At 42.1% G+C, this 21,902-nt stretch overlaps 2 protein-coding genes across 4 annotated transcripts; one reads left to right on the top strand and one right to left on the bottom strand.

The window, feature by feature from the left end:
* Positions 1-609: 609 nt before the first annotated feature.
* Positions 610-15,844, bottom strand: METTL22 (methyltransferase 22, Kin17 lysine). 3 transcript variants are annotated; one of them, XM_059861449.1, is made up of 11 exons: positions 15,688-15,843; positions 13,995-14,328; positions 6,772-7,122; positions 6,356-6,396; positions 6,126-6,270; positions 5,605-5,676; positions 5,456-5,509; positions 4,869-4,949; positions 4,158-4,260; positions 3,208-3,376; positions 610-1,531 (listed from the first exon to the last, which is right to left on the bottom strand). In XM_059861449.1, exons 2-11 carry the CDS (start codon positions 14,122-14,124, stop codon positions 1,496-1,498), a joined length of 1,182 nt encoding a protein of 393 aa, XP_059717432.1. In that variant the 5' UTR covers positions 14,125-14,328; positions 15,688-15,843; the 3' UTR covers positions 610-1,495. The 3 variants fall into 3 exon arrangements, with proteins under 3 accessions (XP_059717432.1, XP_059717434.1, XP_059717435.1); XM_059861451.1 differs by lacking the exon at positions 15,688-15,843 and adding an exon at positions 14,479-14,610; XM_059861452.1 differs by lacking the exon at positions 4,869-4,949 and having other exon boundaries at positions 15,688-15,844.
* A 4,556-nt stretch (positions 15,845-20,400) lies between these two features.
* Positions 20,401-20,772, top strand: LOC132335142 (mitochondrial import receptor subunit TOM7 homolog). Its single transcript, XM_059861357.1, has one exon. The coding sequence runs from the start codon at positions 20,433-20,435 to the stop codon at positions 20,598-20,600; it is 168 nt and encodes a 55-aa protein (XP_059717340.1). The 5' UTR covers positions 20,401-20,432; the 3' UTR covers positions 20,601-20,772.
* Positions 20,773-21,902: the final 1,130 nt, after the last annotated feature.

Genomic DNA, 21,902 nt, shown 5'->3' with positions numbered 1-21,902 from the left:
CCTGTGTGAGAAAAACCATGGGATTCCCTAACTGCTCATACTATTTCACATCTGCCTTGTACATTCTTGTACAGCCTTCAAAAAGTCACTACTGAAATAAGCAGCTACATTCAAAAATAGTTGAATCTACCCAAGTTAGCAACATTACATAACAAACCAACAAACATTAGTTTGGGAATCTTTGGATCAAAACACAGGTTTTCATCTTTGAAGTTCAAATGAGGGGTCTGAGAGAGAATTTTTGTATTAATCTAGACAGATACCTGCTGACATAATGTGATTTTTAGTTTGTACTCACAGGGAATGGCCATCATCATCTAATACCCTTTCATCCCATTAAAGAACACAATAAATAGGTCTTCAGACATATAAGCAGGTTTTGAAATAACTGACCTATACCAAATGTGAAACAGGCTTTCAAGAAATCCATCAGATGCTTCTAATGAACATCTTGCACACTCCCACAAGTCCCAGGCTGGAACAGCTCCATCACTGACACTCTCCTGGTGCTGAGGAATGCAGTGGGCACAAGGATTCCCATGGCAGTGTACATATGGCAAAGTGATATAAACACAACAGTGCACATAACATTTATAAAAGCACAAGCAGTTTTGGATTCATTAATAACACAGGAAAGATTTAATAAATATGTTTTATTTTAATCCAGAAGTAAGATATTGGAGGCCCAATTTTGTTTGGGCAAGACATTCTTGGCCAATTCTCTACCCCCAGCCTCACATGTGTATGCTGAAGGCAGAATTCCAAATATTTCAAGAGCTGTAACATCTCCCTTCATGTGGTACCTTCTCATCCTCAACCTACCCAATTTTAAGAATAGCTTAAAATTCCTGCAGGACAACATAGCATGGACTTCCTATACTCCAAAACCTCTGTGGAGTATTTTTAGAGGCTCAAACAAAATGCATCTTGCTTCCTTTCAAGTCAGACAGTGGCCCTAAACTAGAGTGATTTATATAGGACAAACTGAGAATAAAGGGCCAAGTTTCATAAACAAATTTCTTAAAGAAAATTTCATTCATGACAAAAAAGTCCTGTCCAGAACATTGTTCCACAAGTGTCCATAAATACAAATAATGGGTGGAACTGGGATAAGACTGAGAATGGTGTCCATGTTGTGTAAACTAAAAAGGGAGATGCACAACATCTGCAAATCAGCCACATGGAAAAGGTTAAATACTTCTTTGCCAGACTCTAAAAGTGAAGTCATCAACCCAAAGAGCAAGTCACTGTGTCACTGCCACTGCCTGGCATCCAGCAGGTATTTGGAAACATCAGAGAGATCATGTCCAACTGTACAAGTCCAAGAAACGAAGTGCCAAAACCAAAAAAGTAAAGCAAAACTGCATTGCAATACTTTCTGAGAACACAATACCACCAGGAAAATGCTTTTCTTGGGATGAACATCCTTATCTTAGCAGAACATCAAAACAGCCCTTCTCCTTAGGTAAAGATCTTCTCTTTCCTCATGAGCCTGTCAGGTTAGGTGCTCAGCCATGATCTTCCACAATTCCTGCAGGAGCAGAAAAAATACATACAGGCATTTTCTCACATCAGTAGGTTGCAATTATGAAAAAATTCCACATGCTCACTGTAAGACAAGTTTTAAGACATACCCTATTCCTCCATCTATAGGTAGTATCCATCTATGGATGGATACCAAATCCATGTCTGTAATTTCCTGGAACAATTATTTGAAACGGAGCACTAGAGCTGATTGCTTCATTCTTGTAGCATGATTTAAAAAAAAATAATGTGTGTTTAGTATAAAGTAGTTTGTTTTAAAATAATTTGAAATTAGCCCAGTTGTCAGAGCGTGGTGCTAATAATGCCAAGGTTGTGGGCTGGATCCCTGTATGAGGCCATTCATTTAAGAGTTGAATTCAATTATCTTTGAGGGTCTCTTCCAACTCAGAATATTCTGTGATTCACTGATCTGCATGATCTTGACTGATAATCCTGCTAATCTTAAGTATTTTGACTGATAATCCTGCTCTTTTTCTTAGCCTGTGTTGACAAATAGTTTCAATAATGCTGGTAAAAAAAAAAAAAAAAACAGCTGAAGAAATAATTTACTAAGGAATCAAAGTTTCACAAATGCATGGCCTATATAAACACAAACCCCCTTCTCAATCCTACAGACAACAAGGATGAAAACTCCTTAATCACTTCATTTCTTTAGAATATATTAATATATGCTTTGTCTGCTCCACAGATGAAGCAGACTATCACATACTCTTCACCATGACATCTCTGAATTGTGGCAATAGAATTAATGATAAATAAAAACATAGGCATTTTAAAAATGCAGAGATTTCAAGGGTCAGCAGCCTTCCTCAAAGCAGCCAGGGAATGAGTTTACACATTTATCTACAATCCAGGTTACTTTTGTGTACTTTTAAAACTTTTAAACAAGTTTTACCATGTGTTATGCCTGAAAGTATCAGCATTAAGTAAAAAAAATCAATCTCATGAAGTGGCTTCTGTCACCTCACCACGCATACACACAATATGTTCACAACAACATAATTTCTTGGTACTAGATTTGCAATCCAGTGCAAGATTTGCATCTCCTCTAAAAAGCTTCATTAGATTGGGTTGTTCTAGAAGTCTGCTAGCTGTTACCCTGCATAATATTCCTAAGAGCAGATAATTTGGAAAAAAATGGAGAAAGAGAACCATAAGTGCTTGAGAGGTAATTAACCAGAAATACGATATCTGACATGTTTCTCAAAAACAGAAGTTTACAGCTAATTGACTTCTTCATAGATATTAGAACATTATGGCCTGAACTCTGAACTGGGAAAGGAATTACTGAAAGTGTGAAATGAAAGCTCTCCTACAAGAGAATAAATGAGTTGCACCATATTGATCCCATTTTCCAGTTCAATCACAAAAATGGCATTTTACAAAGTAAAGGTTTCTTATCCTTTGAGGAACTGAGTGCAATCTCAGCCACCCTACTGCTGGTGACAGAAAATCAATTCTGTCCCAGACAAAACCAGGACATGTCAATCTAGTACAGATTATGCAAGCACAAACAAGGATCATTTTAAATAAAAAAAACTAAGTGGAAATGAAAGATAATGTTTATTCTTCTGTTCTTCCTTCATGTCCCATAAACAGCTGATAACTAATTTGAGATGATTAGCCTGACACATTACATTTATTTTTATGAATGCCACTTACCAACTGCTCAATACGCTCATAAACAAGGAACTGGCAGAAATCAGGCTTAATGGGCTCCACTGTATATTTCATTTTTCCATCCTGGAGGTTCTCCAGATCATTTAGAGTATTTCTAAAGTGACTGTAGGCTTCACATGTAATATCCATATGTCTTAAAGTGAAGTTCAGCCTGGCAAAAGAGTATTTCATTTAGAACATCTCTCCTATATTGGCATCTTAAATAGGTGTGTAACTTCCCTCAGCTAATGAAAAAAAAAAAAACAATCTTCTCAGCATAATTAACTCCCTTCAGCAGCCAAAAAAATATACACTCCCCATTCCTGAAAAGCAGAAAAAATGTTATGTCAGCATCAGTACACAATAACTCTTGGATGAACTTTTCCATTGATTTTAGGGCACTTTGCCACAACAGAATCATTGGCTTGGCTTCCTGGACAAACACCTGGCAGCAAACCACAGGAAGAGTTATTGCTTACATATCTCTAGAGATTTAAGCAAAGCCTACTTGTGTATCAGCTTATGAATGGACTCCAACACACAATTACTTAAAAACATTCATTGATTCCTTGAAAGCAAACAAGAGAAACTGTTCTAGAGTTGCTCAAGCTAAGAAATAAATCCCCTAATGCTAAACCACTTGATTCCATTCTGTGACCTCAAAAATATACAGCAAGTGTTATCAGGCATGATATCAATCTAGCCACCTATTTATCCTTATTTGCACAGAGGGTATCTCAGGTGAGGCAAAGGTAGGACAACAAAAGGCAAACTCTTGTTAAATTCAAATTCTGAACTGATAAAAATTAGGCATGTAGGAAAAAAAAAAAGCTTATCATAAGCATATGCTGCAGCCTGTAATCTTCTGATACAATGAAAATCAGAAGCCAACCTTTAATTAAAGCACGCAAAGTGTTTAGTGTTTTTTATAGTAAGTTCTTGATAATACCCACCTCTTTTCCAGTGCTAAGTAAACTGTGGAAGAATTTCTCAAGTTGTGTGTGATTCTATACAGAGTTCTGAACAAGGCATCTGTCAGATCATCATCATAGAACACTGTAAAAAACAAGATTAACAGCATTTGTATTATTAAGGATATAATTTACTGAAGTGTCCATTATGAAACAACAGGCCTTAGTTTGATTACTTAAATCAAACAAGTCTCTCTTTTGTCTAAGTGCAAAGTACATTTTTAATGGCAACAACTGACCCTGTAAGAGTATTCACTGCTGCTATTTATGGCTTTCTTTAAGCTTTCTCTCACAGAATGGGAATAATTTGTCAGACAATTTACAAGCTTTGACAAGAATTCTCTCAGTCTGGAAATAATCTTACTACAAAGCTAAAAAACCCAGGATATTAGAGAGCAGAGAGCCTTGCTATAATTAATTTACCATTATAACCAGATCTCCTTTGAAAGCAGGACACACCAAAGAAAATGAAGAGCTACAGCTTGCAACATCTGCTCTCATAATTGCCAATTCAGAATGTAAATATAAGTGTTTAGAAAAGAAAAATACAGGCAGGAACACTTAAGGCAGAGCATTGGCAAATTAGGTAAGGATCTGACCTATTAGATTTTAAAAGCAAACTAGGTATGTTTAAATTATTACTCATAATGCTTGAGTGTTTGATTGAAAAGCTTACTGTTTGTATTTCCCTACCATCAGCTGCCATTATCACAGTACAGTGATCAAGCAAATCAGCAATCTCTTCTTCAGACCAGCTATAAGGAGCTTCAGGATCTGGAAGAAAGAATATGGCTTTGGTGTACCTGATTAAATGTCTCAAATGACTGGAGAAAAGGAACTCCTTAGCTCCTGTGGGCAGCTGCTACTTCATAAACAGAGCAAAACCTTCCCTGTTCATTTTCTGAAGTTCCCCCAGTCCTCTGCTTCCTCTGTATTATGTCCAACCCTCCCAAGGTTGACTGGCAAGCAAAAGTTTTCTTCCACTTCAGAATTCACAATCCTATAGCAAGATCACAGCTTTAAATACATTAAAGCAAGTACACCTTTAAACAAAACCCCATATAAGTTTTGATTAATCTTCCTATTTTATCATGCTTTAAAAATTTTTTTCTTCATTAAAAGAATCTTTACTTGAAAGTCTAATAAACTTAAAACCTTTTCAATTGGCAGTATTAAATATTGTCATTAATCAGAATTTTCTTTGAGGCCCAAGAGAGGTTTTTGAATATGTAACACCAAACACCATGCCCAATCTAAAATGAGCCATTAAAAGCACCTACCAGTGCAGAATTCATCTTTCAGCCAATCCAGTTCGTTCACTTTAATTTCCCCTCCTAGGGGTGAAGAAAGATCACATCAGTCACAGATGGCCTTTCAGAGAGCACCTGGGCTAAAGTAAAGAGTCAAAATCTGATCATACAGCACCTACCTCCTGGCTCCAACAGGTGCTTGTTTAATGCAACATTTTGCTCACACATGGCCAGGAGATCTTCACCAACATCTGGAAAAGAAGTTATAAGGATATTACAACCAAGAATATTTTGTATGGCCATGTATGCCTCTCAGACTAATACTCAAGGTTTCTCTCAAGCCCATGAGATAAAGGAAAATTCAGAGCAACTCTGTCCACTGATGACTGCTTCCCTAGAATCTGTCTTCCTTTTGTCTTTCAGTTCTGAGCAACCCTTGAAGAAAGAAGACAGATTTCTACACTACCTATTTTAATTTGGACACACTATCTTGAGTTCACTGCAACATATCTTGCTTTTAACTCTTGAGCTTTCTCAGCCCCTTGAGAAAGTTCCTGTTATTTTTCAGTAAATAACACAAATTTATATGCACTAAAAAAAATTATTAACTGTAACTGAACAGATGAGTCTGAAAATACAGGATGAAAGCACTGCTTTGGCAAGTTTAATGAAAATATTTAACTGAAAAAAAATGCCTTACCTGTGCAATAAACTCTCTTGGCAACTGTTCCCATGATAATGCTGGTAATTCCAGTGCCACCTCCAAGCTCCAGCACAGAGCAACCCCTGAACGTGTCCCTTTGAAAGAGAATGTAATCAGCCAGAAGGAAGGCAGCACGCCAGACCTGGGGACAAGGGAAGCACTTAAAACTGAACCAGCTCTGAAGCACATTCCATGAACATCAAGTTCCTACAAGGCAGAACACGTACTTGTTTACCAACGTCTTCCAAGGGGGTTGCCATAGTGTGTTCTGTGGAAATAAGAGAGAACAGAAAAGAATTACCTCAAAGTTGTTTTGTTCAAATCAAGTTCCACAGTGGCAAGTTTGAAACTAAGGCTATGCTTCCCTTCAGGTATAGAACTAAACACTCTTCATTCTATAGAATGGTGGATAATGCCAAACACCCACTCTAACTAAGGAGCACTGAGTTGTCTGTTGTATACAACTGCCCAAAGCCCTTCCAGAGAAAAAAAGTAAATTTTTATTTGCAATATCACAGTATTGTGTTCATTATTTTCTTTCACTTAACAAACTGCTGTTCCATCTCTAAAGAAAACCTATTTTTCTTTTGTTTTACTGAAATATATCTGTCACATTTCTCCTGACTGAAAACTTATTATTTACCTATTTTAACAACATCACTGCAAGTGCACTCCTGCTCTTCATCTTCAAAAGCATCTTCTTTCCCTTTCATCAGAATTACAGGGCACACAATATCCCTCAAAAGATCCTCTGCTTGCAAATCAGAGGCACTTCGAGGCCTTCTGACCACTTCCAAGTCTCCATCCTCATCCAGCAGAGCTTCTACTCCTTCACTATTTAATTCTGCTTCTTCTTTCAGGTCACTCCTGTCCTTGTCACACAGCTCATCTCCACTTCTGCAGTGCTGTTCTCTTCCTGTGGTAATTTCTCTCACGTGTTTCCCAGATGCCAAATCTTCTGTGCTCCAAAGCAGTTTGAAATAGGACAGGAACACTGTAAGAACACAATGTGGGGGGAAAGGTTAAACACCAGATGAGGCAGAACCTGTGCACAACTTCCACATGCATGAGATTCTGGTATGCATTACATGTATTAAAAATCTATGGAATAAATCATGATACAGGTAACTTGAAATACAGTTTTAATTGCTATGAAGAAATACTTCTGTTATTAAGTTCTGTCAGCAGAAATTAATGAAGCACTTTTACAGTCCACTGGCTGATTCAGCATCTACACAGCCACAACGGGTAGGTTTATCTGATTTAGTAATATTTATTTTAACTATTGACAGTAATTTAGTAATATTTATTTTAATCATTAGTCTAATTTAGTAATATTTAGTAATTTAGTAATATTTATTTTAACTGTTGGCAGAGGAGATGCTTTCTTACACCCTCCAAAAGTTCTGTTCACAGAACAAACTAAGTTGAAAGCAGAATTCAATAGAAGTTAGAATTAGTTTATTTTGGTTAAGATTCCTATCTTGTAAGAAAGAAGCACGTTCTACTAAAATGCAAGTTGAATTTTTGTTTGTTGCTTTGAAAGTCTTTAGGAATTCAAGCAACTTCAAGCCTTGAAATTGGCTCAGTATATAAGAACAGAAATAAGTGCACACAAGTCCAAGCTGACACTTCTGTAATGTTTTTGAAATGTTCAAACTGGTTATTCAAAGAGATTAAATGACTGAAGCTATTCTTAATGACCAATTAATTAAAAATCTTTTGAAACAATCTCTCAGTGACATCAGCCTCTATTAAAATTTTAAGTTATTAAAACATGGACCTTGCAATTTTAATTACAGCAATTTGTACTGCCTGAATACCACACGTAAGGAAGAACAGACATTCCAAGGGAAGAGATAAAGTGCTTGCTACCACTGCTTTCAATAATTGCACAATTTATGGAGTTCCATTCCAGTTTCTTTAGTAGGCAAGATGTTCCAAGGTGGTCTACTGAAATCTGAGAGATTCCTCTCTAGTGAGACCATTTTTAGCTGGATCCAATAAAATCTTCAATGCCTGTCCTAGCATGACAAATTTTTAAAGTCTCCACTGTTTGCATGATCACCAAATGAAACTAACTGGAATAGAGGATGCCATCAGTGAATGAAATGCTTTGTTCTCCAAGTCCATTCTGATCCTCTGCATTTCTACAGCATTCAAAAGGTGGAAAGTCAAACTGACTCCAAGGGGAAGAGACTAAATCCCCATAAACGTCCCCAAAACACAGCACAGTGGCCCTGGTAGATTGTTATGGCACTAAAGGCTGTCCTACTACAATGCAATTCTTGTCTCAAAAACCAGAGGAATGTCCCAGACAGAGCTCACTGAAGCAGGTAGAACACAGTCTCTTCCTTCTGCTGAAAGGTTCTCTGCACCAAGCACAATCACAGCTAATGCATCAAACAGCATGAAGACCTACCACAGCATTAAGTACCTGGGTTTTGACATGAACAGGGTCAAAATTATTATTCATTTCCTTGTCAGACCTACTTTAATAATTTTTCACATTGTCATAAACCAGAACAGCTGCAGAAGTTACTCTTTGGATGTCACAACTGGGTTTGAAAAAACAATTAACACTTCTGTCACAGCAGGACTTTTGTACAGAACATTTTGCCAGAAGCTTCAAGGTCAGTTCCCTTGACAAATTTATAGCAACCTACGAGCTGGCAACCAGCCAGGGGCATTTGCCAATTCATTTCCTCTAGAGACTTCACTCTTCAAATTCTATGTCAGCTTCAGCCTATGTTGAGTTTTCTTGTTGAACTTTTTTTTGAAGCAAACACCCCCCCCCCCAAAAAAATCAACCCACCAACAGAAAAGAAACCAAAACAAAATAACCCCACCATATAGCCCAAAGAAAGCTGTTGTGCTCCCCTAGAATAGATGGTAAATCATCACATAAACATTTAATTAAACTTGAAAAATTAATCACTAATAGTTTATATTTTAAACTTAAGTTACACTATTTAAAACCCCTGGGTTCTCATCTTTTGTTTGTATATAAGAAACATCACAACATTATTTTAAATCATGACTCCCGAAGTGCTACATTGACAATATTGCTCAATGAACCATTAAATTAAAGCTACAAGTGAGTAAAATTGGTTACTTTTTCTCAAAAAGTAACTTAAATTTAAATTTTTAAGACAAGCTGTCTACAAGTTTTAATTTTGGAGTTAATTTAATGAGGATGATAACACAGCTAGCCTTCTTTCTAAAGACTGAGTAGGAGTGATTCTGCTTATAGCTGTGTCGGAACTCAGGACATCCCTCTGGGAGTCCGGAGTTTCCTGGGACCCTTGCCAGGGGGCTCGGAGACCCTGGCACACAGCCCAGAACACCAGTGGGTTCGATTATGAACCACGGAATAACTTGTCACCTTTATAGAAAGAGATAAAAGCCACAATAGTGTAAATAGTGTAAGAATAAATAATTACAGAGTCTAAATGTAGGTTTTAGGATTTTTGGTATAGGGGTTTCTGGTGACAAGATGGAGGGATTTGGGCGTGTCTAGCCTTTCTTCTTCTTCTCTACCTCCATCTTGTCTGGTGATGTTGGCACTTTTAGATTGGTCTAAAGTAGAAACTCACTGTCTAATATAGATGATAGGTATTGGAAAATAACTGTAAATATTGTACACGTAGTTTGTAGTATATAAAGATAACACCGCCCTGGAGGAGGGAGGAGTGCCTCTGGCTGTCCTGCCAAACGGATCTCGGCTGGACAGGGAGAAAGAACTTTATAGATAAGATGCAATAAACAATCTTGAGACCGAAAAAATGAAGAGCCCTGACTTTTTCTTCAAGCACCGGGCTGGGAAAAGGAACTTTCGAACTTTAGTCGGGGTCACTCTGACCAGCTAGAAAGACAGCCCCCGGCAACTGGCGTTCCCTGTGTGGGCTCGAAGAAAGATGCGGCAACTGGCGCTCCCTGGCTTGGCTGCAAGAAAGACCCGGCATCTGGCATTCCCAGGTGGGCTGCAAGAGCTGGGCGGCAAGAGAACAACCCGGATGGGCGGAAAGAGAGACGGCTGCAAGAGATGGGCTGCAAAAGAGAGACCACGACACGTTGGGCAGCAAGAAAGCACCCAGGTGGGCAGTTGGCAGGCAGCCACGCCACCAGACATCAGCCGCTGAAACACAGCCCGTGAAGAGAACAAAAAAGGACAAGGAAAAGAAGCAGGCACTCCCAAAAAGAAAAAAAAAAGAAAAAAAAAGGGAAAAAGAAAAAAAAAAAAAAAGAAAAAGAAAAAAAAAATCCACACAGAAGATCCAAGATTCAACTTCTGCTAAACAGACTCGCATCCAGATCTGATGGGGGGGCCAGTGACCAGGGCGACCTCCGGACGGACCTTGCAAATGATTCAGCTTTTGGTAAGAAGGTTGAGATTTGAGAACATGGAGGGGACATGCTCTCAGGAACAGTTAAGGATTTTGTCAGCCTTACAAGGTCTGGCAGCCACACACCTTGTGAAAATCTCTGAAAAAAGGTAAAACGGCCTTGAAGCTTTTATCCCCAGCAAGGATCATGTTAGAGGCAATTACGGCAAGATCCCGGAGTAGAGCTAAAAGGTCATTAATTGTGAATCCCATAGGGGCGGGGGGAGGAGAGCAAATCTCAAAGCAGAGATTGTCTCTGGTCCCAACCAGCCCTGGGGAAGTAGCTCCCGATGAGAGGGAGCGGGAAATAGCTCCCGATGAGAGGGAGCGGGAAATAGCTCCCGATGAGAGGGAGCGGGAAATAGCTCCCGATGAGAGGGAGTGGGAAGCAGATTTACCGCCTCCAATTCCTCTACCCCGAAAGCCCAGGAGGCCTCCAAAACGCCCTGAAACCCCAGAAACAGCAGGGGAAAGGGACGGGAAAAGCGTCCAAGTCGGAAAGGGGGGGCGAACGGGGACCGGAGGGGGAGGAGGGATTGCTCTCTCGCGGCGAGCGTGGCTGCGCGGCGGCGGCGGCGAGGGGAGCGCGGAGGCAGTGGGGGACGCGAGTTTCGGCGCGGGGGCTGTGAGCATGACACCGACAGCGGCAGCCTCAGCTGGCGCAGTGCCAAAGACGCGTGCGCAGGGCGAGACCCGCGGGACGTCCAGGAAGGGCTCTCAAATCATAGCGTCCACGTCAGACGCGGGCGGTAAACTTGGAGCAGCTGCAGGGCTCCAAGCGGTGCCCGTAGGCAGACGCAGGAGACGCGTGGTGATGATGCAGGACCCGGAAGTCGGGGCGCGAAGGGTTTTTTCCCCAGTTCGCGGACGCGGGACGGGCACCCAGCTAACCGCAGCAGCCAGCACACAGTTTCAGCCTCCATCAAAATCTCAAGTTGGAGATTTTTCGCGGGTGCAGCACATGTTGAGTGAGGCACACCGAGCTCTTCAACAGGCTAGTCCCACAGAAGTGACAGAAACAGCATTTATCAGATGATCAAGTCTCAGATGCAAAACATGGGCGTGGAAAAAAAAAAAAAAAAAAGTTGTCCAAAAATCAGAGAAAAGTGAGAAAGCACCAGGCTTTTGCCCAAGATACAGAAAAAAGAAGGGAAAATCAATGCAAATCAATGTTATTCCAAATATGATGTAGGTGGAAATCTATTTTGAAAAATGCCTCTCAGGGAGAGAGACGGCACCATATAAAGATAGAAGTATTAGTAAGGATTCAATTACTCAAAGTGTCTCTGAAGACAGAGCATTTGAGAAACATCAATCAGATCCTATCTGTGGGGTCATCAGCTGATTCTCCAATGGTTCAGAGTTTTAGGGATTGTTGTCAGTGAGTTTGTAACCTTTGTTATTTTTAGATTTTATAGGTAATACTGATAAATAAGGATTGCTGTTAATGTTATATGAATACTTTAAAAAGGTTGTCTTAATTCCTTCAAATACTTCCTGTTGATAAGTTGATTATATAATGAGAATTCTCAGAATTTGTGATAAGAATTATTATCAGGGTATTGTAGTGTTTATAGCCAGCCAGTGTTCCACTATCTCTTTTGTGAGAAGCCACGTCTCTTCAGAATCTTGTCTTTATTTCCTAACTACTCGCAGGTTTTTGGATTTCTTTTAAATCCAAATTGCCGCTTTTGTGGTTTTCTTCATTTATTGTTTCTTCAGTTATTACAGAGGTACTTCAGCCAAGAATTCAAGAAGTCTACTGTGTTTGAAGAATTTCTATCCCAACAGAAGTTTCAGAAGGATCCAATTATTTAATGGTTTGATAGATCTTTAATCCTAAGGTTTCCTATTCATAATTGCTGTTTTTAAGAGTCTCATTTTAAGAATGTGCTAAGTGATATCCATCAATTAGAGTTCGGGCTCTGGCCAAGTCCTAGCTCTACTTGAATGGAGTGATTGACAATCAGCCCAGATGTTTTCTGCATCAAAAAGTATTCAAGTCCTTTTGGCTTGGCAATTTGACCGTCTATGATAGCTGAGCCTGTTTTCAGAAGGAGTTTGGAGAAACATGAATCCGGACATGGATTCTCCACTTCTCTGTTGTTGTAAGGTTCATCAGCTGTCGCAGACTCTGGGATGACAGTTCAGTGTTGTAGTGTTTGACAATTGTATGATTTCAGATGTGTTATTGGTTATGTGTATTATCTAATTGATTTCTAATTGCTGTCATTTTACATTTCCCTATGCAATTGCATAGAGACTGAAACAGAGTTGATCAATGTTTTATTTTCATATCAGGACCCATTCTTCACCTCCGAGATTTTGAGAAAATCCTCCAGTCTCTTCGGGAGCGTGGATTTGTTTGTGTTTTAGCAGGTACAAAAGTCCAAGTGAATCTCAGTGAAGAATGTGAAACTCCATCCAGTGCAAGATAATGCTGACAAGAAGCGTGGGCAAGAAAACGCTGACCATTCCATAAGCAGAAAAGAAGATGTAGAGATGTGGACTGCACAGAGATTCCAACCCTTGTGTTTTGCCCACAGAAGACTGTGGACTTTGGGTCTCTTCATGGGTGTGGGAATCAGTGGTGTTGTAGAACTGTTGTTAGATGATTGCTTGTTATATTTTAGTAGGGCTTTTAGTTCTCTTGTTCATTGTGCCATGCATTCTTTTGTGTATATGGCGGGTTGTCAACCAAGCTGCCAAAGAGGTCTTCTTGGTGCAAACAGAAGGGGGAGATGTCGGAACTCAGGACATTCCTTTGGGAGTCCGGAGTTCCTGGGACCCTTGCCAGGGGGCTCGGAGACCCTGGCACATAGCCCAGAACACCAGTGGGTTCGATTATGAACCACGGAATAACTTGTCACCTTTATAGAAAGAGATAAAAGCCACAATAGTGTAAATAGTGTAAGAATAAATAATTACAGAGTCTAAATGTAGGTTTTAGGATTTTGGGTATAGGGGTTTCTGGTGACAAGATGGAGGGATTTGGGCGTGTCTAGCCTTTCTTCTTCTTCTCTACCTCCATCTTGTCTGGTGATGTTGGCACTTTTAGATTGGTCTAAAGTAGAAACTCACTGTCTAATATAGATGATAGGTATTGGAAAATAACTGTAAATATTGTACACGTAGTTTGTAGTATATAAAGATAACACCGCCCTGGAGGAGGGAGGAGTGCCTCTGGCTGTCCTGCCAAACGGATCTCGGCTGGACAGGGAGAAAGAACTTTATAGATAAGATGCAATAAACAATCTTGAGACCGAAAAAATGAAGAGCCCTGACTTTTTCTTCAAGCACCGGGCTGGGAAAAGGAACTTTCGAACTTTAGTCGGGGTCACTCTGACCAGCTAGAAAGAGAGACCCCGGCATAGCTGGAATAAAATATGGAACTATTAATATCAACCACTTAGAGGAGGATTCAGCCTTCCAAAGGTCTGAGTACAGTTAAAACACAGCTCCATCAGTCAGCATCCATTACCTGGCTGTCCAACTGCATTCAGTCGTACCATGAGGTGTCTTTTGCTTGGGCAGTGCAAGTGGACATCAGACAGCACAGTGTCACTTCGAAACGTGGGGTTATCCATCTCCTTCTCTGCTAAATCTCCCATGGGGTGCTGGGGAGAGGAACATCTGCAGTGCTCAAACAGCCCCTGATGCAGTGCTGCCACAAAGGGATTCCATTCTCTTCCATTTACAGGTGCCCAGTAAGTTTTGCTCACCAAGTGAAACTCAGAACACCGTTTCTGTGAAGGTGAGATCGTGCAAGCTCCACCACGCTCCAAGACAACAAGTTACTCATCAGGATATTCAACCTAAAACCAAACACAGGCAGCTTTTAGTGGTAGCCTGGCATTGTCTGAACATTGCCCCAGCAGTATTTTAGATTATAAAGATCAGATAACACTGCTCAATAAAGTAGCAATGTTCCAAGGCTCTCTTTCACAGGATCCTCAAATATATACCTGTTAGTAGTTCCATGGCAGCCACTGTGTATTTTAGGAAGAGCTGCTAATTTTCTTGTGTTACAAACAACCTCCCCTGAAAAAAACCAACGTTACCATGACTGCAGAGAATTACAATGCCTAATCAAGATTTTCAAAGGGAATAAGGCCACTCTCTGTGTTGGCATTACCATCTTGAATGATTATATTAAATTTGCTATTATCCAGTTGTGCTTGAACAAAATCACTGACTGGTTCAGGCTGGAAGGGACCACAGTGGCTCATGTGGTCCCACCTCCCTGCTCAGGCAGAGTCATTCTGGAGCATAGGATCGTCTCCAGATGGTTCTGGAGTATCTCCAGTGAGGAACACTCTACACTCTGTAGGCAATCTGTCCCAGTGCTCGCTCCCTGCATAGGGAAGTTTTTTCTCACGTTCAGGTGGAGCTTCCTGGGCATCAGTTCCTGCCCTTTGCTCCTACCCCATTGCTGGGCCCCAGGGAGCAGAGCCCGGTCCCTGCTCTGGGCCCTCCCTTTGATGTTTATACTCATTAAAGAAGGTCCCCTTCAGTCACCTCTCCTCAACTTCAGCCTTTCCTCGTAAGAGAGATGCTTCAGACCCGTGATCAACTTAGTAGCTCCCTGCCGGACCATCATACCTATCCACACCCACAACAATCCCGCCTTCAGAAGCAGTCTCTGCATCCGTGGCAGCGCACTTCTGTTAACTCTGCCAGCTCCAAACCTGCCCTGTCCCGGCGGGGCTCGGCGCTGGAGCCAGCGCAGCCCTGCCGGCAGTGCTCCGGCACCGGGAGATGTGCGCGGGGGGCTCCGCTTCCTGCTGCGGCACCGCCGGAGCCTCCGGGGGCTCAGCGCGGCCGGCCGAGGCTCCGCGGGCACGGCGAGGGCGGGCAGGACCCGCGTGTCCTCATGGCGGGACCCGCCTGTCCCCATGGCAAGACCCGCCTGTCCCTCGTCCCCCGACAGGATCCCGGACCTACCCGTCCCACTCCTCCCCACTCACGTCCCGCTTTCCCCCGCTCAGATCTCACCTCTCCCGCTTCTCTCTGCTCAGATCCCCCCTCTTCCCCTTTTCCCCTCTCAGATCCCACCTCTCCCGCTTCTCCCCGCTCAGATCCCCCCTCTCCCGCTTCTCCCCTCTCAGATCCCCCTCTTCCCCTTCTCCCCGCTCAAATCCCCACTCTCCCGCTTCTCCCCGCTCAGATCCCACCTCTCCGCGTCCCCCGCTCGGGTCCCGCCTCTCCCGCCGCTCCGGCCCCTGCCGGTGTCGCTCCTTCCGGCTCCTTCTGCTGACGCCGCTGCCCGGCGGCCCCCGCGGGTGCTGCGGGCCGTGGGGTGCCTGCGGTGCTCGGGTTTCGCCTGTGTTCGAGAATTACCCAGCGCTAAGCCCCGCTGAAAGCCTGCCAGGGGAGGCGGGCAAAGGCAGCGCCAGCCGCGCCGGTCAGGCTTGCGCGGAAGCAGCCGCAGGACTTGCTCGGAGATTCAACACGCGCTTCCTACTCGCGTTCTTTTATTAATTGTTTCTAGCATCACTTGCCCTGTCTCGGTTCGTCTCGAATGCCATCCAAAATCTACAAACGGCTTGAAAACAAAGCGAGAAAACCTCTTCGGAGGCAAAAAGGCGTTTCTGCCTTAGTCCAGTTAATGTCAGAATTCTAGTAGCACTGTAAGATTAGCTGGAGCAGCAGCTGTTAGGGAATTGGGGGTTTAGTTGCTTTATTCTGAAGAGTTTTTAATTACATATAAACCAGGTTAAATAAACAAGACTGAGTTAATCAGTGAGTGAAAGCATCATAACCAGAGTCTTTGGCAGGCTTTACCAACAGAAATTTGCCCAGGAGTTAGACCAGAAGATTCTAGTATCTACATTTTGGACCATGGTGTCTTAGGCAGTCATTTCCTAGCTGCAGTGAGAGTTGGCAGCTGGTCTGGCCCTGGGGCTGTGTGATTAGTCCAGAGGGTGCAATGGTGTGTGGGCATGGGACATATCAGCAGCTGGACATGCTGACCTGCCCTCTGTGCAAAATCACAGACAGAGGTGTGCTCCAAATTCCCATCTCTATTTCACCTAGTTCACCTTCTTGGCAAGTCTGCAGGGGCTGCTGTAGTTGTTTTATCTTTCAGCAGGAGGATCTTGTTCAAAAATGGGCATTTACATATTAATTACTAGTCATATGATGCTAATGTCAATCTTTAGCAATAATGCTAAGGATGATCCTTGTATTTTTCCTGAGTAGTAGGAAGTATTAGTCAATGATTAAACAAACCTTGGAATGTAATTTATATTCTGTATCTATTTCTAGATGTCTCCTTCTCATCATCTGCCTTCCTCAACAAATGCTAATAATTATTAAAATAATTATTAAAAGAAGGAAATAATCTTTCCCTATTTTTACAGTCAAGAGTTTTGAGTGGCAATGAAATGGAAAACACAGAAGCCATTCACATATCTCATTGCAGCTTCTGTGGGGAATTTTATTGGATGAATATCTGACAAAAATGCTTTGGAGATTTGTCCTCCTTTTATCTGTCTCCTGTGAAAGAGCAGAACATTATTTTACTTCCCATGGTGATACACTGCCACATAAATTATTACTGCAGTCTCTCTCTCTGCTGGCATGTTCTCACTGCTATGGAGTACTAAGCAGGCAAAGCAGATTATATTTGTCACAAAATCTCACCAGTCTGCAGCAAGAGGCACTTACTGGTACACAGGCTTAGTATAATTAGAGAAGTAGCTAAAAAGCTGCATTACAAGGGGACTTTAAAACACAAAGGTACATTACGTGAGAAATGGAGCTACTGAAATTGCTTTTCTAAGAAATTCTGATACCTCATTTCACATATACGTAATATTTGGCAAAGCAGGAATATCTCGTGGCTGCAGAAGATCTGTGGCTACAGATGTTATAATGTGGGTGATAATGAAAATTGTTCAGGCAGCTGCAGTTTCTGTACCACACACAAGAGGGCTTCGGCAGCAAATTCCCCAGATGTACCTCTTTTTTAAGGATGCAACTAAGTTGCATTTCCTGTCTTCCTCACAGCCAGGTGACCTAGGAATTTGTTTTAATTTACCTCACATGCCAGACAACTTTACCGAGGTTTAATTGCTAGTTTGAAATGATGAATTGGGCCAGTTTCATCCATTGATCAAGTACCAAGAAGTTGGCTGTGCTGGTTGCTTCAGGCATGTCCCTCCTGCAATCCCCCTTTGAATTCATTGTTGTGTGTTGAGACTACATGGGGTTTTTTGGCAGATCAGGTAATACTGAGTAAGAGTCAGGACACTGTATGTCTGGTAGTCAGAGATAAACTGTGACTGGTCAGTCTTTTTTAAAATTCATTGCAGGTTGTGACTCTTCAAAACTGGATGTGTACAAGTGCATATTGAAAATATTAAATCTGGGAAGGAATTGTCAAATCTCAGATCAGCAAGCAATAGTTACTAATTTCCAAGGGCAGTGAATCTGATAATTTTAATAGTGTATATTGTCTAACAGCTTTTCTCTTTTGAGCCACAGTGAAGTAGTTGTGGTAAGTTTAAAAGAACAATAAACTCCAGAATCCCATTAGCTTTACTGGAAGGCTGAATGGTAAAACTGCATTTGAATTTAATTCTTCATTTAACAAAAACAACAAAAACTGGAGAAAAAAAGTGGTATTTCCTGCAAAAGGATTGTGAATGAGATTAGATGTGTTGATTGTGCTTGTTGCCATGGCAGCAATTAATTACGGTCTTTGGTGCACATTTGCACTGGCTGGCTTTCCTACTGTCAGGTTGTTCTGGATTGCAAGGCAGGATGTATTCTATTACCATCTGTATGGCAGTTGTCTAGGTGTTAAGTGGGCAATTTCCCCTTATCTCTCTCCCTGCGAGATCACAATCACTCCTCCCTCAGCAGGGGGCATCCCGTGATAAGAGGCTATTGAATGTCACTGCATGGCTGATAAGAACTGTAACATCCCATTGTGAGATGCTCCGCCCAGAGAGAGGAGCCGAGCATTGCTATCCAGATATAATCAGGAGATTCTGACACACCAGCACAGCTTCTCCACTGGATTCACCAGAGGAACAGCAGCTGCTTCTACTTCCACGGATCTGCGGAGGAAGAATCACCCTTTTTCTACAAGACCCCCTGCTCCAACAGAACCACACCTGACACCTCAGGAGGACTGCAGCCACTTTTCCAACTGGACTGCTGCCAGCACCCTGACCAACAGGGTGTCAGGTTGAGTTCTGACTCTGTCATTTTAGTGTACTGCATTGTTTTTATTTTATCATTTTATGTTTTTTCCCCCCTTCCCTATTAAAGAACTGTTATTTCCTGCTCCCGTATTTTTTTTGTTGCCTGAGAGCCCCTTAATTTAAAATTCATAGCAATTTGGAGGGGTGGGGAGGGTTTGCATTCTCCATTTCAGGGGAAGCTCCTGCCTTCTTTAGCAGGCACCTGTCTTATCCAAACCAAGACAGGTGGTAAACATTGGGGGAATCCCTCCCTTCTTCAGTTTAAAAATAATCTACTTCTAGTAATGCAGTCATCTCTTCACAAATATAGATAGGGCAGAGGATATGAAATAAAGAAACACTGGGGAAAATTGAGGAATTCATTGGGATTCTGGTGCACCTGAACAGCACAGGTTCAGAACAGTTGAGTAGGAACTGCCCTAGAGTTGAATTTTACCCAGGAAAAGTCCTGGAAAGCAAAGCTGGTAATTCCCAGAGCACAATGCCTTCTGAATCCTCCAGCACCCAGGCAACCCTGCAAGCAGAACAGAGAGGGTAAAAGTTACTTACACAAGCTTTGCCATGCTCAGGCTGGAAGAGACTGATACTTTTGCTGCACCACGCTCTGGGGACTAATAACTGACTGCAACTTTGAGAGCATATTATGAATTATCTTTGTTGTTCTGAGCAGCAGATTAACTTTGGCAGATGCAACCAACACCTAGTCTATGCAAAGCAAAGTGTTCCTTCTCCATAAAGTGAAGCCTAGATTAAAAATGTAATCTTTAATGCTAAAGATCCTAATTTAACATTCAAAGACCTCAGGAAATTGAAACTGAGTCTCTAGAGAAACTAATTTACACTACTGGCTTTTTCCTTTCATTATAAACATTTTCCAATGAATGCATGAAATTGTTTTGTTAACTATGTTTTTAGTTTTCTGACTTTACAGGAATTATTTGTTCCCTAGCATGGGAATGAATGCCTAAAAAATTATGGTGATGTGGAAATGAAACCTTTATGCAGAATTGATTTACTCTTGATATAAATATTTGTCATCAGTCTGGTCAAAAAAGGACCAGACTGATGGGGGTTAGTAGGCTCTAAGTTAGGTTTACAGTAAAGGTAGTCTAGACAGAGTCTACAAGGACCTCCACACATCTTGATGTCTAAAATAGATTATTTAATGTTTCTAAAAATAAGCACATGTACAAACTCCGTGGGCCCCAAGATTAGAACAAAACCTCTCCAAGACACAGAGTATCACTGATAAGGATCTCATGCCTGATTAACAGCTTGTACCCAACTGGGTTAAATATTCCTGCTGTTCTATACCCTTTGCTTTCCCTTGGATTTAACTGGGAGATGACAGTGGCAAATCATTGTAGGGGAGTGATGATTCAGGTGTATGAGTGCTCTGGTGTAGCAGGTGCAGGGCTGGCTACGGCTCCGTGGAGGGATATTTAGAGATAGGTATTTGCTGAGTCATAGAAATTGAACCAGGAGTCCTCACTCTGGTCTTCCAGGCCTGCTTATCTCTCTGTGACCCCATAGGCTAGTTTCTGTAACCCTTACAATTGGTCAGTTTTCAATCCTCCCTAACCCTATTAAAGAGGCTGTCTTGGCCCATTTCTTTAGAAGAGCAGCTTCAAGACCCTTTGCGAGACCCTCAGAATAAACCATCGTGGAACCCTCCTCTTCCTCCTCCTCTCTGCCCCGCCACCGGGATGCCGAAGCTTAGCAAGGAGGCCAAGCAGCGGCTACAGCAGCTCTTCAAGGGTGGCCAGTTCGCCATCCACTGGGGCTTCATCCCCGTAGTGCTCTATCTCGGTTTTAAAAGAGGTGCAGATCCTAGAATGCCTGAGCCAACTATCTGGAGTCTACTTTGGGGCTGAAGGCTGTGGTGGTCCTGTTGTAGACGCAGCCCATGGACAGAGTGTCAGAAGATGCGTACATTCCAGAGGATGAGGCCGACACTTAGACCAGCTGGCTCAACCAGCTTGCTGATGCCATAGGTTGTACATACAACAAAATGAATTTATATGGACCTAACTTATTTGCATTACGATGTAAAATAAAATGAAGCCACCGGGGCTAGCTTCTTAGCTGGATAGCTGACCCTCGTAGGGTAAGCGCCCCAGGCAAGCAGTCTTAAGGCTGGATACCTCAGCCCTCTGGAGGCTGGGGTGCCCTAGGCCAGACTGCAGCACAGCCGTGACCCCTAGCAAGCTTAGTGATTGTCAGCTCTTAGTGAAAATCAGCTCTTTTATGATTTCAGCTTTTAGCTTGCTCGTAGGGGCTGTGGCTGGCTGTGGCTTCTGGAAGGCAGACGAAAAGAGAGAAGAGAAGAGAAGGTGGCCAAGGGTTCCACGATGGTTTATTCTGAGGGTCTCGCAAAGGGTCTTGAAGCTGCTCTTCTAAAGAAATGGGCCAAGACAGCCTCTTTAATAGGGTTAGGGAGGATTGAAAACTGACCAATTGTAAGGGTTACAGAAACTAGCCTATGGGGTCACAGAGAGATAAGCAGGCCTGGAAGACCAGAGTGAGGACTCCTGGTTCAATTTCTATGACTCAGCAAATACCTATCTCTAGACATCCCTCCACGGAGCCATAGCCGGCCCTGCTCCTGCTACAACACTCTGGTTCAAATTTATGAGAGGAGAACTGATAAAACTTCTAAGACATGGTGTTTGTGGGGCTAATTTAAGCTTTCAAGTCACTCTGCAAATGTAGCTGGGAAAAAAGAGACAGGCTTGGGATCCCAGTTAAGACTGGTGCCCCAAGGCTTGCTCACTTTGTCTCACTGCATTACTTAGTCTAACAAAACATTTCACTTTGCTTTATTAACTTTGTATCATGCAAACATTGCAATTGCAAGGAGGTAGCTGCTGCCTGGTTGGTGGAACTACAGAGGCATTTTCACAGATTACAGATACAACTTGGAGATGTGAGAAATAGATGGCTAGAGCTCAGAATGATGCTGTGGCTGCTTAACAGTGTATTCCTGAATATAAAGACTATTATATTCCCAGCCATATACACCTTTCAGTAGTTTTGCAGAGCAAAATGTGGTCTATAATGTTGATGATTACTGTGTTTATTTCAACACTCTTTTTCAAGGAAAATGTTCCTTTTCACTGATCCTACTGCTGAAGCCCTACTGGTTCACAATAGCTTGTTGCCATGGATGGGTAATG

This window comes from Haemorhous mexicanus, chromosome 17 (genome assembly GCF_027477595.1).
Source record: "Haemorhous mexicanus isolate bHaeMex1 chromosome 17, bHaeMex1.pri, whole genome shotgun sequence".
NCBI classification, from domain to species: Eukaryota; Metazoa; Chordata; class Aves; order Passeriformes; family Fringillidae; genus Haemorhous; species Haemorhous mexicanus.
Note: the sequence above shows the minus strand (reverse complement) of the source record. Positions and strands in the feature narration are given on the sequence as shown.